This window comes from Hipposideros armiger, unplaced genomic scaffold (genome assembly GCF_001890085.2).
Source record: "Hipposideros armiger isolate ML-2016 unplaced genomic scaffold, ASM189008v1 scaffold_703, whole genome shotgun sequence".
Classification (NCBI taxonomy): domain Eukaryota; kingdom Metazoa; phylum Chordata; class Mammalia; order Chiroptera; family Hipposideridae; genus Hipposideros; species Hipposideros armiger.
The window spans coordinates 463,082-481,847 of record NW_017732053.1 but is presented as its reverse complement, the minus strand read 5'-3'; the positions used below and the strand labels follow the sequence as shown (position 1 = coordinate 481,847).

The following is an 18,766-nucleotide window of genomic DNA, read 5'->3' as shown; positions in this document are numbered from 1 at the left end:
CTCCAAAGAAGATATACAAATGGCCAATAAGCACATGAAAAGATGCTCAACATTACTAGTCATTAAGAAAATGCAAATCAAAACTACAATACGATGCCACCTCACACCCATTAGAATGGCTACTATCAAATAAAGCAGAAAACAGTAAGCATTGACCAGTATGTGGAGAAACTGAAACCCTTGTGCACTGTTGGTGGGAATGTAAAATGGTACAGCTGCTATGTAAAATAGTATCATGGTTTCTTAAAAAATTAAAAATAGAATTATCATATGATGTAGCAATCCCACTCCTAGATATATACCCAAAATAAATGAAAGCAGGGTCAAAGAGATACGTGTACACCCATGATTATAACAGCATTATTCACAACAGCTAAAACATAGAAGCAACCCTAGTGTCCATCAATGGATGAATGGACAGGCAAAATGTGACACACACACACACACACACACACACACACACGAATATTATTCAGCCTTAAAAAGGAAGGAAATTCTGCAATATGCTACAACATGAATGAATCTTGGGGACATCATGCTAAGTGAAATAAGTCAGTCACAAAAAGATAAATACTGATGATTCCACTTTATGAGGTACTTAGAATAGTCAAAGTCATAAAGACAGAAAGTGTAATGATGGTGGTTGCCAGGGGCTGGGGAGAGGGGAGAATATGGAGTTACTGTTCAATAGGTGTAGAGTTTCAGATTTACAAGATGGAGAGTTATGGGGATGGATGGTTGTGACAGTCGTGCAACAATGTGAATTATTTAATACCACTGAGCAGTACACTTAAAAATGGAAAATTTTATGTTAGGTGTATTTCGCCACAATAAAAAAAGAAGAAGAAGAGGAAAATGAGCTTTCAAGCCATGAAAACACTTGGAGGAAACTTAAGTGCATGTTACTAAGTGAAAGCAGTCAAACTGAAGGCTACGTACTGCATGATCCCAACTGTTATATGACATTCTGCAAAAGGCAAAACTATGGAGACAGTAAAAGGATCAGGTGGCCAGTGGTGAGAGGGGGAATGAGGATGAATAGGCAGAACGCAGAGGATTTTTAGGGCAGTGAAACTACTCTGTATTATACTAATAATGGTAAATCCATGTCATTATATATTTGTCAAAACCCATAGAATGTACAACACCAAGAGCAGACTATAACAGAAAGTAAGGATTTGGGTGAAAATGATGTATAAATTCAGGTTCATCTATTTTAACAAATGTACCACTCTGGTGCAGGATATTCATAGGGAGGAGGCTCATGTGTGGTGATTCAGGAAATGTCTGGACTTTCTACTCAGTTTTGCTGTGAAATTAAAACTGCTTTAAAAAATAATCTATTAAAAAATAAACAGGGGCCGGCCGAGTGGCTCAGCTGGTTAAGAGCTCGCTTGAGCGCGCCAGCTCTGAGCAGAAGAGCCTCGGTTTGGATGATCCCACATTGAGGGCCAGTGATGCTGCGCCCTCTACAGCTAAGATGATGAACAACAGCTCGACCTGGAGCTGGGCTGCTGTGAGTCGCTGGCAAAGGCATAGACTGCAGTGGGGCTGCAGTGGATTGCCATGAGCTACGTGAGTGGCTGGCAGCCAGCGTGAGTGACCAGCAGCTGGTGTGAGCAGCCGGGAGCCGCTGTGAGCGGTCGACCAATGACCAGCGACCGATTGTCCCACCCGGGGAAGAGCACAATGATCATACCAACATGGGCCAGTGAAGTGACATCCTCCACAACTAGACTGAAGAACAAAAACAGCAATTTGTCTACCTGTCTGTTCCCCTTCCCCTATTCCCCAACGCTGTTCCCTTCCCCCCAATTCCCCAATAAAATCTTTTTAAAAATAAATTAAATAAATAAATAAACAGAGCTTCAGGAGCTGTGGGATACCATCAGATATACCAATATACACAAAATGGGAATCCCAGAATAAACAGAGAAAGACAAAGGTCAGGGGAAAAAAATGTCTGAAGAAATAATGACCCAAAACCTCCCTAATTTGTTGAAAGACATTGATCTGCACACTTAGGAAGTTCAACAAATTCCAAGTGCAATAAACTCCAAGAGATCCACACCTAGACACATCATAGTCAAACTGTCAAAAGTCAAGTAAAGAGAAAACCTTGAAATCTGCAAGAGAAAAATGACTCACCATATAAAAAGTGTCTTAGTCTACTCAGGCTGCTATAACAAAAATACCATAAACTGGGTTTCTTATAAAATCCAGAAATTTATTTCTCACAGCTGTGGAGGCTGGGGAGTCCAACTTCAAGGTGGTAGATTCTGGTGGTGAGAGCCCACTTTCATGTTCATAGACAACACCTTCTCGTTGTGTACTCACATTGCAGAAGGGGCAAAGGAACTTTTTTGGGCCACTTTTATAAGAACATTAATCCCATTCATGAGGGCTCCACTTTTGTGATCTCATCAACTTCCTAAGGCCCCATCTACTACTACTGTCACCTTGGGGATTACATTTCAATATATGAATTTTGAGGAGATATGAATAGCCAGACAATAGCACAAGGAATCCTCAATAAGACACCTTACTTCTCATTAAAAACCATGGAGTAAAGAAGGTGGTGGGACGACATATTCAAAGTGCTGGGGTGGGTGAAGCTGTCAACCAAGAATTATATATCCAGCAAAATTCCTCTTAAAAAATGGAGAAATTTAGACATTCTAAAATAAACAAAAACTGAGATGGTTCATCACTAAAGACTTGCCCTACAAGAAATACTGAAGGAAGTCCTTCCAGCTGAAATGAAACTAGATGGTAACTGCATGGTAACTCAAATCCACATGAAGAAATAAAAGACATTGGGATTGAGAGAGTGACATCACCAAGATGGCAGAGTAGGAAACCTCAGCCCCTGAGTCCCAACAACAATCAACAATTAGACAGCTATCCATGAATGAAAATAGCTCTTGGAGAGTCTACTAGTAAGTCCACTTAAGAAACTTCAACAAAAATCTGAGAATAACCACACAAAAAGGGTAGTAAGAACAGCTTCATTTTGCCTGCATCATCTCATCCCCCAGGCCAGCGCTGCTCAGTCCCAAGAGGGAACTCCCCAGCTCAAAAGAGTTTCCTTAACCAGGAAAGGGAAGCAGAATGAGTGACCAACTTCCCTACCCTTTCACTGCATGAAAGGCCCACTTTGCTTTCACCCCACCTACAGACTGGCAAAGCTGGGTGGCTACAGATGGCTCAGAACAAGGAAGAAGAGAAGGGGGACCCTAGTATCCTCCACACAGCAGGAGCAGCCATGGCTCCCAGTGACCTGTTCCACTGAGGACCCCATCAGCTATTGCCACTGAAGAAACCAATGGCCAGCACAACCACCAGACACCCTGCAGATTTTACTGCTGAAGTGTTTGTTTTTGCAGACACCAGTACCTGCATCCCTCTGCATGATATTCCCCTCTCACTCCAGAGCCCAGGATCCACAATGGGAGCATGTCCTGGCCTTTGCAGCTACACAGTGCATGGTGCCAGCTTAAACCCTCACAGCTGGCCCCCACCACCTATCGCACACTTGAGGCTAGCCCCTGCAGCTGTGCTCCTGCACCAGTTAGCCTGGATCCTGCCACCTCTTCCACTGCATGTGTGTGTGCCCACAGCAGGCCCCTATAGTCGCAAGAGTACTTGCCAACAGCCAAGACCCCACAGCTGCCTGTGGGCCTGCATCCAACCTGACATCTGCCACTGACTTGCACTCTGTGAATAGACTAAGACCCTCTGAATTGTACATTTTTAAATGGGTCAATTTTATGGTTATGTGATGTAATAGCTCAATAAAACTGCTTTTTTTAAAAAAAACTAAGTTATGAGTTTTCTTCTGTAGAATATGGTTTCTCCTTATTAATCTTTTATTCTGTTTTCCTGGAATTCTTTACCTGCAGCTGAAACAGCTCTGAGGAGACTCTTAGGCTTACTTATCCTGAGAGGCAGAAAAAGAGTGAGTGTGAAAAATAACATATGCATAAATAATACTAGTTCTGTGCCTGTAAAAATGTGGGCTTTAAAAAATATTTCAGATCTACATAAATGCTTCCCATATAAGGGGTCTATAGTCTACCTAACATCCTTCTTGTTCACTCACTGATATTAGTCCCTCTCCTTGCCCTCTCCTCTCCCTTTCCTCCACCCCCCTCTCAATCTCCCACTCCCTAAAGAGCACTAGATCAGGAGCCAGAGCTGGGAGGACTGTCTTACATGGTACATTGTACTTCTGGAGACAGTAGACGAGCTCCATGGGTCGCACTGCTTTCTGCCGACTGTCCTGCATTTTCTCCAGCAGCAAGAGCAGCTGGAAGGGGACACTTCTCCTCCGCTCTTCTGCTCCCCTTGGTACTGTTATCCTGCCAAATAAGAACATCCACAAACCTGCTTGTTCATCTCAATGTTAGGTGCATACTGGAATCACTCAAGGGAACTTTCAAAATCTCCACATCCAGGCCACTCTGCAGATTAACTAGATCAGGATTTCTGAGAATGGGACAGAATTTTTAAGTTTTCTAGATGATTTAACTGTACAGACAAGGTGGAGAACCACCATGTGAGCTAATCAGCTATTGAGAGAACCCTGCTGGGAGGGGATCAGTACAACTACTGCCTTGCCTCTCTGCCCACCCTATCACACTAAATGAAGGGCAGATGCAGTAGGTCCTGGGTCCACAGCAAAGTGGCCAAGCAGCACCATGTCCACCCTGAAGCACTCCAAAGTGAAAAAGCAGCACTCATCTAGATCTTGGGAAGAAAGGGGAACAGGGAGGGATGTCAGTGCATTTTGGCAATGATTTATTTAATTATAGGCATCTTCAAATGCCCATACCAGGGCAGAAAAGAATGTATGATCAAGTAGACACACACAGTCACACACACACACACTCACACACACACACAAAGCATTGTGTGTGTGTGTGTGTGTGTTTTGTTTGAGAAAAATCAATAGAGAGACTCATGCACCTACACATTGGTTTACTTCTCCTTTGACACTGGTCTAGTCCCAACTTCCTTTTAATCAAATCAGTGGCTGTCAATCCTGACTGCACTTTTGAATCACTTGGGTCATTTTTTTAAAAGTACCAATGCCTGTGCCCCACCCTAGACCAACTGAAACCAAATATCTGGGGATAGGACAAGGCATTTTTAAAAACTTCTTAGATGATTAGAATGTGTAGTGCAGATGTGCAAAACAAGACTTTTCTCTGGCAACTTTTGAAAGAAGACTTCTAAAAGTCCAAGTCACTTTGAAGAACTGAATATTCAAAAATGTGAAGCAGGGGTGTCAGATGGTCACATGTCTTGTTAGGGAGACCACTTTATGGATGGAGTAGAGGCTTGATCACTGCACTGTACACCTGAAGCTGATGTTGTATAATATTGTATGTCAACTATAATTGAATATATATATATATATATATATATATATAGTCATGATACGTGGAGCATAGTGTGGGAGTGGAGTCAAGGGAACTGTAATAGATATGTATGATATGGGGGGGAGTGGGGCGGCAGATGGGGGGGGTTGTCATTTTGAGGGATAAAACATATAACTATTGCACTGTGTTGTACAGTTGAAACTAATTTTAAAAATGTTTATTTCACAATAAAAAAATTCTAAAAAAAATGTGAAGTAATATATATGTTTACCAGCCTGCATAATAGTCTTACCTCTTCAGTATCTGGGTGAAGCCCACATTCATAATGAATACCTGGATTAGGGAGTTAAGGCAGCAGGTCTGTCCAATGTTGTGTAAACCAACTGGGCCTATAAAAGAAGAGAAAAAAATACTGAGGGAAGGCCGAGCTAAGGGATTCAACAAAAACCATGCTTTTCTAGAATCTATGAAGGACATGAAATCCTGTAAAGTACTCTCAGAAGTACAAAGAATTCACTAGGGAGCATGCAACAAATTGAGGAGGAGAGAGATAAAGCATGAGCCTCTGAAAAGTGAAATAGCAATAAAAGTTTTAGTAGTCCACTAGGAAAAAAGAGATGTCACAAGAAATTTTATTACTCTTTGTCAAATGAGTAGTACAAGCAATTGTTGTAAGAACAAAGGAAAAGAGAGAAACATTATAGAAAGTGGAACTGGGAAAATTATGAGTTCCTTACAGAGTTGAGTCAGAATGGGCACCTATGGGGCTCAGGGATAAGAGAAATTTCACACTCCAGGAGAAAGGCCCTACTCAGTTCCCACCACATGGTTGGAGAAATCAAAAGATAGCTTTAGGGGCCGGCCGAGTGGCCCATTGGCCAAGAGCTGGCTTGGGATGCCGGAGGGCCCCGTTTCGGATCCCACATATGAGGGCCAGTGACACTGCCCTCTACAGCTAAGATGCTGAACAACAGCTCAACCTGGAGCTGGGCTGCCGTGAGTCACCGGTGACGGCGTAGGCTGCAGCCCCTGCTGCAGTGGGTTACCATGGGCTACTGTGTGCAGCCAGCAGCCAGTGTGAGCGGCCAGCAGCCGCTGTGAGTGGCTGTCCAGAAGCTGGCGACTGATCTGCCTTGCTCGGGAAGAGCGCAATGATGGTGCTAACTTGGGCCACCACAACGTCCTCCACAACTAGACTGAAGAACAAAAGGACAGCAACTTATCTGTTCCCCTTCCCCCAATTCCCCAGCGTTGTTCCCATCCCCCAATTCCCCAATAAAAATCTTTTAAAAAACAGATAGCTTTAGGGAAAATCCACTAATCTAAACTCACCTTGAGAGGCTGGAAGCCAGAAGGAACTTATGAGGAGGTGAGGAAACCAAAAGATAGCATCTCTCTGACCCACTAGAACCAACCTCTCCTTTCCCAACCCAGCCTTAGGCTCCGCAGACCCCATAAGGTGAGTTATTTAAAGGGGAGGGGAGTACCACTAATTTCAGGGTTCCTGGGGAAAGGGTTTGGTGTACATGAGATAGGGTAATAATGTCACAAAAATCCAGGGGTGGCAGGTAATCACAGATTTCCACTTGCCTCTAGATATAGTAGCACACAGGTATAACAACAAAGAAAGAAACTAATGCTGAGTGCTACTATATACTGAGCATTGGTTTAAAGCAGTTTCCACAGATTATCTCATTTATTCTTCCCAACAACCCTATGCACTCAGTCCTATGATTATTCCCATCTAAAGAAGCAGAAATGGAGACACAAGAGATCAGGAGTCATTAGCCACAAAGCTCTACAGCTTCAGGGTACAGTGGGTGAGCAAAGCGTTTCCACATAGTCAAAAAGAGAAAGATGGGAGGGAGGTAATGACCCTGAGGGCAGTCCCAGGCCCTGCGGCGTTCTGGTAGCTGATCCCTCTTCTTCTTCATGTTGTTGTTCTCTTCCTTCTTTCCAACAGGGTCTGCGGAGAACTGCTGAGACTCAGACAGGACTGACTGGCAAATCTCCTCAGGAACCCAAACACTTGCCCATTAGTGATCACTCCAAAATTTCCAGATGGTTGGCTGGCCGGTCTTCAAGACTGCAGACCTCACTTCCAGGAAGAGCTCTCATGAGTCAGCCTTGGTGGGACATCTGTGAAAATACACCATAGGCAGTTAAAAATAAGAGGAGAACACGTATTCATGTGATCAGTTCTGCTTCCAAAGAGCCAAGTCTGGGAGGGAGATAAATGCTTGGAGAGACTGACTCAAATAGCTCTAGGGCTAGAAAAGTGAACTAGGCTAGACACCCCCTCTCCTTTGTCCTACATGCCTCCATTTTTATTTTATCAGAGTAAACTACCATATCTTCTTCCCCACAAGTTCTCTATTCTGGTAAATGGCATGGCTTTCACCACAGGTTCAGACCAGAAGCCTTGTGTGTCTTGCTCCTCCTTCTCAGGCTCAATCAACCATAGAGGGCTGTCAAATTCTACTGCCTAAAGGTTGCTCTTAAGAACTGTCCTTGCTACCCATGCCCTGACTTCTGGTGTAAACAAATAACATAAATAGAGCCACTTTAAAATGGAGTCAGTGCTGCAATCCCAGAGGAACTGCCTTGCATGTCCTATGCATCAAACCTTTGGAATGTTAAAACTGGGCAAAACAACCTTTAGACTAGGCTTAATGCAACATTGTATCTCAAAGAACTGTTGGCAAATAAATAAGAAAGCAGATATTATAACTAAGGGACTGATGATTACCTGGAATAAAAATTACAAACATTGTCTAAATTTAGCCTCACTATGTTAGCTTATGCACACCAATAGAAATGTCTTCCTTCTCCCATTAACATCAATGGATAGATCATCCAGATTGAAAATGAACAAGGAAACAATGATCTTAAATGATACATTAGACCAAATGGATTTAATTAATATTTTTAGAGCGCTTCATCCCAAAGCAGGAGACTATACATTCTTTTCAAGCTCACATGGAACATTTTCCAGGATAGACCACATATTAAACTACAAAACAAGTCTCAATAAATTTAAAAGGACTGAAATCAGGGCTGGCTGAGTGACACATTGGTTAAGAACTGGCTTGGGATGCCAGAGGGCCCCGGTTCAGATCCCACATATGAGGGCTGGTGACACTGCCCTCTACAGCTAAGATGCTGAACAACAGCTCAACCTGGAGCTGGGCTGCCGTGGGTCACCGGCGACGGCATAGGCTGCAGTCCCCTGCTGCAGTGGGCTGCCATAAGCTACCATGTGTAGCCGGCAGCCAGCGTGAGCGGCCAGCAGCCACCATGAGCGGACGTCCAGAGGCCAGCGACTGATATACCTTGCCCGGGAAGAGCGCAATGATGGTGCCAACTTGGGCCAGTAAAGCAACGTCCTCCACAACCAGACTGAAGACAGACAAGTTGTTCCCCTTCCCCGATTCCCCAACGCTGTTCCCCTCTCCCAATTCCCCAATTTAAAAAAAAATCTTTAAAACGACTGAAATAATATCAAGCATCTTCTCTGGCCAAAATGCTATGAAATTGAAAATCAACTACAAGAAAAAAAAACTGAAAAACACAGAAACACATTGAGGCTAAATAACACGCTACTAAACAATGAATGGGTCAACAATTAGATCAAGGAAGAAATCAAAAGATACTTTGAGGGCTGGCCAAGTGGCGCGATGATTAAGAACTGGCTTGGGACGCCAGAGGGCCCCAGTTCGGATCCCACATATGAGGGCCAGTGACACTGCCCTCCACAGATAAGATGCTGAACAACAGCTCAACCTGGAGCTGGGCTGCTGTGAGTTGCCAGCGACGGCGTAGGCTGCAGCTCCTGTGGCAGTGGGTTGCCATGGGCTACCATGTGTAACCAGCAGCCAGCGTGAGCGGCCAGCGGCCGCAGTGAGCGGCTGTCCAGAAGCCGGCGACTGATCTGCCTTGCCCGGGAAGAGTGCAATGATGGTGCCAACTTGGGCCAGTGAAGCAACGACCTCCACAACTAGACTGAAGAACGAAACAACAGCAACTTGTCTGTTCCCCTTCCCCCAATTCCCCAGCACTGTTCCCATCCCCCCAGTTCCCCAATTAAAGAAAAAAAAAGATACATTGAGAAAATGACCCAAAATCTATGGAACACAGTCGAAGCAGTTCTAAGAAGGAAATTCATAGCAATACAACTCTAGCTCTTTTTTCGTTCTTCAAAAAATAAGAAACATTTCAAATAAATAATGTAACCTAACACCTAAAGGAACTAAAAAAAGAACAACAAACAAAGCCCAAAATGAGTAGAAGGAAAGGAATAATAAAGATCAGAGTGCTAATAAATGAAATAGAGTCTAAACAAAAATACAAAAGATCAATAAAACCAAGAGCTGGTTCTGTGAAAAGATAAATAAAATTGATAAACCTTTAGCCAAACTCATCAAGAAAAAAAAAGAGAGGACACAAATAAATAAAATCTGAAATGACAGAGGAAAAGTGACAACTGACACCACAAAAATACAAAAGATTATAAGAAAATACTATAAACAAGTATATGCCATCAAATGGACAATCTGGAAGAAATGGATAAAATCCTACAAACAACAAATCTTCCAAGATGAGTTAGGAAGAAACAGAAAATCTGAATAGACCGATAACCACTAAAGAAATCAAATCAGTAATCAAAAAACTCCCAACAAGCAAAAGTCCTGGACCAGATGGCTTCTCTGGTGAATTTTACCAAACATTCAAAAAAGAATTAACACCTATCCTCCTCAGACTATTCCAAAAAATTCAAGAGCTTCCAAGCTCATTTTATGAGGCAAGCATTATCCTGGTTCTAAAACCAGACAAAGACAATACAAAAAAAGAAAATTATAGGCCAATATCCCTGATGAACATAGATGCAAAAATTTGCAACAAAATATCAGCAAACCAAATTCAGCAATATGTTAAAAACAAATCATACACCATGATCAAGTGGGATTTACTCCCAGGATGCAATGTTTGTTCAATATCTGTACATCAATTACCATGATACACCACACAAACAAAATGAAGGATAAAAATCACATGTTAATATCAATAGATGCAGAAAAGGCATTTGACAAAATCTAGCATACACTTATGATAAAAACTCTCAGCAAAGTGCAAATAGAGTGAATATACCTCAGCATAATAAAGGCCATAAATGACAAACCCACAGCTAACATCATACGCAACAGGGAAAACCTGAAAGTGTTTTCCTTAAGATCAGGAACAAGGCAAGGATGTTCACTTTCACCACTTTTAATCAACATAGTATTAGAAGTCCTAGCCACAACAGAAAACATACACAAATAAAAGGCATCCAAATTGGAAAGGAAGAATAAAAACTGTCATTATTTGCAGATGACATGATATTATATAGAGAGAACCAGTCAAGTCAAGTCAAGTAGCAGAATACAAAATTACTATTCAGAAATTTGTTGCATTTTTATACACCAATAACAAACTATCTAAAAGAGAAATTAAGAAAACAATACCACTGACAATTGCATCAAACAAAAAATACCTAGAAATAAATTTAACCAAGGAGTTAAATGACCTGTACTCAGAAAACTATAAGACATTGAAAATAGAAATTAAAGAAGAAACATATCCCATGCTCATGGATAGGAATGATTAATATAGTTAAAATGTCCATACTCCCATATCAATCCATAGAGTTCATGTAATTCCTATCAAAATACCAATGGCATTTTTTTACAGAACTAGAAAAAATAATCCTTAAATTCATATGGAACCAGAAAAGACCCCGAATAGTGAAAGCAATCTTGAGAAAGAAGAACACAGTTAGAGGTATCATGGTTTCTGATATCAAACTATACTACAAATCTATACTAATCAAAGCAGCATGGTACTGGCATAAAAACAGACAAATGGATCAATGGAACAGAATAGAGAGTCCAGAAATAAACCCACGCCCATAAGGTCAATTAATCTGTGAAAGAGGAGGCAAGAATGTACAGTGGAGTAAAAATAGTCTATTCAATAAATGGTGTCAGGAAAACTGGACAGACACATGCAAAAAAATAAAACTGGACCACCTTCTTACACCACATACAAGGACAAACTCAAAATGGATTAAATACTTAAATGTAAAACCTGGAACCATAAAACTCCTAGAAGAAAACACAGGCGGTAAACTCTCTGACATTGCTCTTAATAATATTTTTGTTGATACAACTCTTCAGGCAAGGGAAACAAAAGAAAAAATAAACAAATTGGACTACATCAAACTAAAAAGTTTTTGCACAGCAACCTACCGATTGGAAGAAAATATTTCTCAATGATACATCTGAGAAGGGGTTAATAGCCAAAATTTATAAAGAGCTCATACAACTTAACAACAACAAAATAATCCAATTAAAAAGTGGGCAGAGGGGCCAGCCGAGTGGTGCGATGGTTAAGAACTGGCTTGGGATGCCAGAGGGCCCCAGTTCGGATCCCACATATGAGGGCCAGTGACACTGCCCTCCACAGATAAGATGCTGAACAACAGCTCATCCTGGAGCTGGGCTGCTGTGAGTCGCCAGCGACGGTGTAGGCTGCAGCCCCTGTGGCAGTGGGTTGCCATGGGCTACCATGTGTAGCCAGCAACCAGTGTGAGCGGCGAGCAGCCGTGGTGAGAGGCCATCCAGAAGCCGGTGACTGATCTGCCTCGGAAGAGCGCAATGATGGTGCCAACTTGGGCCAGTGAAGCAACGTCCTCCACAACTAGACTGAAGAACAAAATGACAGCAACTTGTCTCTTCCCCTTCCCCCAATTCCCCAGCACTGTTCCCATCCCCCCAATTCCCCAATAAAAATCTTAAAAAAAAAAAAAGTGGGCAGAGGACCTAAACAGACATGTCTCCAAAGAGGACATACAGATGGCCAAGAGAATTATAAAAAGATGCTCAATGTCACTAATCATCAGAGAAATGCAAATTAAAACCATATCACCTCACAGCTGTCAGAATGACTATCATCAATATATCAGAAACAACAAGTGTTGGTGAGGATGTAGGGAAAAGATAATCCTCATGCGCTGTTGGTGGGATTGAAAACTGTTGCAACCACTATGGAAAACGGTTTGGAGGTTCTTCAAAAAAATTAAAAATACAACTACCTTATGACCTAGCAATTCCACTTTTGAGTATTTATCCAAAGAAATCTAAAACACTAATTAAAAAAGATATATGTACCCCTATGTTCACTGTAGCACTATTTGCAATAGCCAAGATATGGAAGCAAGCTAAATGTCCATCAATAGACAACTGGATAAAAAAGAGATGGTACATATATACAATGGAATATTACTCAGCCATAAAAAAGAATGATATCTTACCATTTGCAACAACATAGATGGACCTAGAGGATATTATGCTAAGTGAAATAAGTCAGACAAAGACAAAGACCATATGATTTCACTTATATATGGAATCTAAAGAATAAATGAACAAACAAAACAGAAACAGATTCATAGATACAAAACACAAACTGGTGGTTGCCAGATTGCAAGGGTGGGTAAAAAGGGGAAGGGATTAAGAAGTACAAATTGGTAGTTACAAAATAGTCATGGGGATATACAGTACAGCACAGGGTATATAGTCAATAATATTTTAATAACTACCGGTATGTATGGTGTCAGATAGGTACTAGGCTTATCAGGGGGGTCACTTCACAAATTATATAAATGTCTAACCACTATGCTGCATACCTGAAACTAATATAAAATAATACTGAGTGTCAATAATATGCACTTTATAAATTTCAAATTTCAAATGTATGAGACAGGGGAGGGACAGCTCCTGTGAGCCAGCTCCCGCAGCAGTAATGTGTCCCTCAATGAGGTGTTTAAGCAGAGGCTGCGGGGCCAGTTCTGAAGGAAGGAGAGTGTAGAAAGGGATTGAACAGTTGGGGATGGGGAGGGGGTATGTGAGATCTTTCATTTCCCTTCCAAACCTGAAGCTTCTGAATGATTCCTCCATCTCGACAGTCATTTTAATTCAACTAGAAGCACTCAAATGTGTCCCACTGAAGTTCATATTCTAGATAATTACCGTGGCAGTTGGAAAGATAAGTCACTGCTGCTCCTGGAGAAAACAGGACCCTTGCACCACACACACAAACACACTCCCCAAGAAGAACATATATTTTTTAAAGTTTTTTTTAATATTATTTTTCAAAGGATGCTAACTTATGAAGAAAATTAGCAAAGTGCACAAATGTATAATGCAGAAAATATAAATTATTCATAATCCCAGGACCTAGAGATAACCACCATTGGTATGTATCTCATCAATCTTTTCTCCTACGTATTTTTGACATGATTGATATTATACTGCATTTCCCTATAATTTTCGCACTATAACAAGAATTTTCCCAACTCATTACAAGCTCTTTCTAAATATTTTTTGATACCTGATATAGCAACAACACATTGTGGAATATTCTGGTTCTTTTTCAATTTTTTAGTTATAAAAAATACTATAGTGAACATATTTAGGCAAAAACTTTTCTCTACCTATTTGATTTTTCCTCATGCAAACCAAAGGTCTGTGGACACAACAACACTGTAGCTATAAATGAGGTCATGTTAGCCACAATAGCCCACTTCCCCAGTCTTTTACTTCTCCCTGACAACACAGGCTTCAGCTGCCTAACACGTCTCCCCAAGTGTGTTCTGAAATCTCAGGAGTTTCTCATGTGTTTTGGAACAAGGTCACAACCACCTTCCACTCAGTGTGTCTGCAGAGCACAGCCAGACACAGCGATCAGCTGTGAAGGTTCCCCCCCATCTCCAAGTTGGGCTCTCCATGTGGAAGTGGGAAATGAGTCCAGCTCCTCCCAATGCCTTGTGCCTTTTTATTTCACCGGGTTCCTTCTGAAAGGGCTCCAGTTTCTGCCTGCAGCTGTGCTCTGTCCCCAGGTCTAAGCTGGAGAGCATAAACCATACTATCTTCTCTATGTCTCTGTTCTCTCCACTCAGGGGCATATAAGCAAGACTTCCTCAATTGTTCCCCTGTCCGCATACAAATAAATCTGCAGCCCTCTAACTTATCCAACCACCCGATACAAACAGACACTAAATCAAGGTTTAAGAGATATTCTTAGAATTATAATTACAAAACCAAAGTGTACAAAGTTTAAGGTTCTTAAATATATTTGTATGTTGCTAAATGCCTTGCACCGGTTTATGCTCTGACCACTAGGATGTGAAAGGCCTGTCAGGACTCAGTGGTTAAATGAAGTAGCCTAAGTTCATTGATATTTACAAGGACAGATTTTATGGAAAAGGTAAGTTTGGAACTGAGTTTATTGAAGAGTAAAGGGCATGGTTTGGAGTAAGGGGCATTTTGAGGGAAGGCAGGTGAGGGGCAAGAAAGATCAGTGGCTGGGGGAGGAGGATGCAGGGAAGAGTGTGCATAAGACTTCAAGCAGATTTCTACTGGTGAATAATAGCACTGGAACAAAGTGTGAAAGTTCCAGAATTTTAATTTTATGAGAAGTAACTGGTCACTAGTAGTCAGGGAAATGCAAGTCATGACAACAATGAGATACCATTTTACACTATTCAATTGGCAACAATTAAGAATTTTGATTGAACCAAGTATTGGAGGAGATGTGGATAAATAAGATCTTTTATATACTACTAGGGCAGGGGTGTATACAATCACATGGGAAAACAACTTGGCATCATCTTGTAAAGTTAAAGATTAACTTAACTTCAGCCCAAAAGTTCCAAGAGAAATTCTTACACATGTACTTGGAGACATATACAAGAATGTTCATAGCAGCACAGTTTGTAATAGCAAAAACATGGAAACAATCCAAGTGCTCAGCCCAATCGACAAAAGAATGGGTGCTTAGCTGTAATAAATTTACACAATAAAATAATATTCATCAGCAGCATGTGAGTGAACTACACATAGCATAAGTCACAATATGGTGAATCTTAGAAACAAAATGTTGAGTCAAAAAGCAATTCTTAGAAGGCAATATAGAATATTTCTTTTTGTATATTCAAATTTAAAAAATGGAACCTTATGTTGTTTAGGCATCAATATGGGTGTGTGCGTGTGAGGGAGGGAGGAAGGGATGGAGGGATGGAGAGAGGGAGAGAAGGAGAAAGGGAGTGAGGGGGGGGGGAGAGAGAGAGCTTTTTAAATCAATCGTGAAAATCACGAAGATCAGGTGATTACCTCTTTTGGGAGGCAGAGGTATGAGACAAGTGGAGAACATCTAGTTGCTAGTAATGTTCTAGTTTGGGAATGAAGGGGTTTGATAGGCGTGTATTTTGTGATTAACTGGTTAATCAATTAATTGGAGCTTGGCGTCAAGGCCAACTGTCTGAGGAAAACAGACATGGTCTAACACAGAAATCATTCTTCTCCTTGTGCAGAACACATGCGCAGCTCAAGCAGTTAAGGCAGAGCTCACACAATTGATGACAAATCTGATTTACAAATTGCTTTGTGGATTTTCCCCAAACAACACTTTAAATTGACAGTGGGGAGGAGTCCTTAAAGACAGAAGTTCTTCACAAAGCTCTCACTGTAGTGACTCCTAGTGGACAAAAGCAGAAGCCAAACCAATTTGGGTATGGTGGCACTGTCCCCTAGTGGAATATATGAAGAATATCCAGGTAGAAATGAGTTGAAGAAAGACTACCAAGCACTGTACCAGTAAGTAAAAATGAGCACACATTAAACAACAAATAATAAAAGACATACTATGAAAACCCTAAATCATGTGGAAGGATCAGTCATTCCTACCTACGGCCACGGCCCATCATGAGTGGCGCTGTCCCCAAATGCATTCTACACACTGTGTGAAGACTGGCATTTTTCAGGTGAAGTAGGAAAGCCCCCGAGTGTGGCTTTGATATCATCGTTCAGCCAAGACCTGCTCCCTGGTTCAACTCTGCCTCAGCCCTTGAAAGGCCAAGTAACCAAATGCCCATTTCACGGGCAAATCCACTGTCCCTGCACTTGGGCATGACTGAGTGACCACTTTGGTTACCACCACACGTAATCACTGTAACAAAAGGGGAGGTCACTCAGATTAACTGTGACTATATGAATAGCCAGTTACAAATATTCCACGCATAACTTAGGGTAGAAAATCTCATATACGTTATATGTTGAGATATAAAAGCATATTTTTTATTGCAAAAGTAAGATCCTGAAATAATGAATGGTTTGAGCCTTTAATTTTACATATGAAACTATTATTTTAAAATCTTACTAAAAATTTGAAAATGAATATATATATGTGTATTAAAGAGAAAACAAATTTTCTAAATAGTTTATGAAGGATATTATATCTCTTTTGGGCTTACAACTATTTATTTAATTTATTTATTGAATTTAAAAAGTAATTTAGAATAACAGAGTTAAGATTGTATCAGTTCTATGCTTTTTAATATTGTTTGGTACACAAGCATTCATAATATTAAACAAAATAATCTTTAAGAATTGCATTTAAGTATTAATTATTTAATCCCAATTAAGCCATGAGTCTTTGAGAAAAAAATCCTATTTATGAATTCTTCACATCTTGTGAAGACGAATTAAAGCAAAACTTCAACTTCATTACCTCAAATTATCATGAGGAAAAACTCCAAACATATACATTAAAAATACAATAATAAATATCATCCAATTCAGGTGTAATAAAGAATATAAAAAATCTGAAAGAAAAGTTTAGAGAAAAACAAGGTACCCAAAACATAGTTTTGTTCTTAGCCAAACTTCAAAAGGCACAGACTAAACAAATGGATCAAGCATACAGCTTTGTACTGTTTAGTCTATTTCTGGAGGCCAAAAACAGTTGTCCAAATGATGGCTTTAGATTGTCATTCAATTCAATACTTGGAAATGAAACACTCAGCTTTCGAGAGCTGTCCAAACTATGAATCCTAGGGACAATATTGCTCTGGAAAATATATTCCTAAAAATAATTTTCCTGAATTATATTCTGCTGTGTGTACGCACACACACACAGTGATAATTCTAGATGTGCTACTTCTATATCATGTACATTATGCATCTGAACAGGCAGAAACAACCAGAGTCTCTTTTAAACTTAACAGCATGATGGATTAATGATAAATTTAGCAAGATTCTCTCCTTGCAAATTGATTGAGGAAATATTTACAGACTGGAAAACCAGTTTTTAAAACGGCAATACCATACAATTGTCATCAACAGTGAAACAAACAAGAATTAGGCTATGAATGGTTTAGGAATCACAAACATACAGTCAGGGCTGGTTTCATGAGTGTGCAATTTGTGTAGTTTCACAGGGACCCGCACTTAGAAGTGTGCCCAGGCTTGGTTTAATGCTCTCCTGCTACACTCCTGAATTCTTAATAATTTTTTAACAAGGAGCCCCATTTTTTTATTTTACCATGGCACCAGCAAATTATAGCCTGTCTTGCATACAGTGTTTTGTTCACATCCTTACAGTATGTGTTTAGGAAGCAACTTCAATTAGTTTCATGAAGACCATTTTCAGTGTTAGTCTCCCTAGATAAAGGTGCATGATTTCCTGGTTGCTTTATTTCCATTTAAGGGAGTCACTAGTGCAAACTCATGTTGCTTATTTGGAAGGTAGAAATCTCTTGGTCCATGTCTAGCAGCAATAGCGAGCTTTTCACATTCAGCCACTGCCCTAGTATTCTACACACTGCCACTGGAAGTTAAGTGTGGTTACAACCAGCAAGGATGCCAGTTTGGTATCACAGCCTCAAAAACAGTCATAATGGAAACCTGTCATTTCTGCCAGACCAGTGCACCTCCTTTTGGTAGCAGACTCACCTTTTCTTTTCAAAAACGATCTCCATTTTCACACTGGAAGAACTAGGTAGAGCTCAACCCAGCCGCACACACCCACTCCCAGCTGGAGGAGATCAGTTTAACCGGCAGTCCACAGTGACTGCTTCAGCTGTGGTCACTTGACCCAATTAGGGCTAATCATAATCTGCTCCTAAACTTCTTAGATGGAGTTTTAAGCTGAAAGAACTGAAATCAGGCCATCTTTTTCACCACAGTAAGAAAACCCACCAGCCAAAGAAAAGAGCCAATTACTGGAAACAGAGCTAAGGGCAGAGAAAAACCAAAAATCAGAATCCTGAGGCCTTCAGCTGAAGCTCTGGATTTAACCAAGCCTCAAGCTGCCTGCACACCAAACTTCTCCACCCAGAGTCCCTTTGCTGTTTTTAAAATTAGTTTGAAATGGGTTCCTGTCACTTGTAGCTGACAAAGTACCAAATAATACCATTCTACTTCTAGACTCTCTCTTCAGGAAATAATCAGAGATACATACAAAGATCTATGTAAGAGATTATTGACCAAAATTAGTTTTTATGGCCT

General features: G+C 40.7%; 1 protein-coding gene across 1 annotated transcript in view; it reads right to left on the bottom strand.

The window, feature by feature from the left end:
• USP18 (ubiquitin specific peptidase 18) overlaps positions 1-18,237 on the bottom strand; it is a 38,423-nt gene extending 20,186 nt beyond the window's left edge. The window contains exons 1-4 of the mRNA XM_019627031.1: positions 18,212-18,237; positions 7,261-7,412; positions 5,677-5,773; positions 4,216-4,361 (exon numbers count right to left, since the gene is read on the bottom strand). Coding sequence (XP_019482576.1) covers positions 4,216-4,361; positions 5,677-5,773; positions 7,261-7,412; positions 18,212-18,237 — 421 coding nt within the window. The remainder of the gene's footprint in view (positions 1-4,215; positions 4,362-5,676; positions 5,774-7,260; positions 7,413-18,211) is intronic.
• Positions 18,238-18,766: the final 529 nt, after the last annotated feature.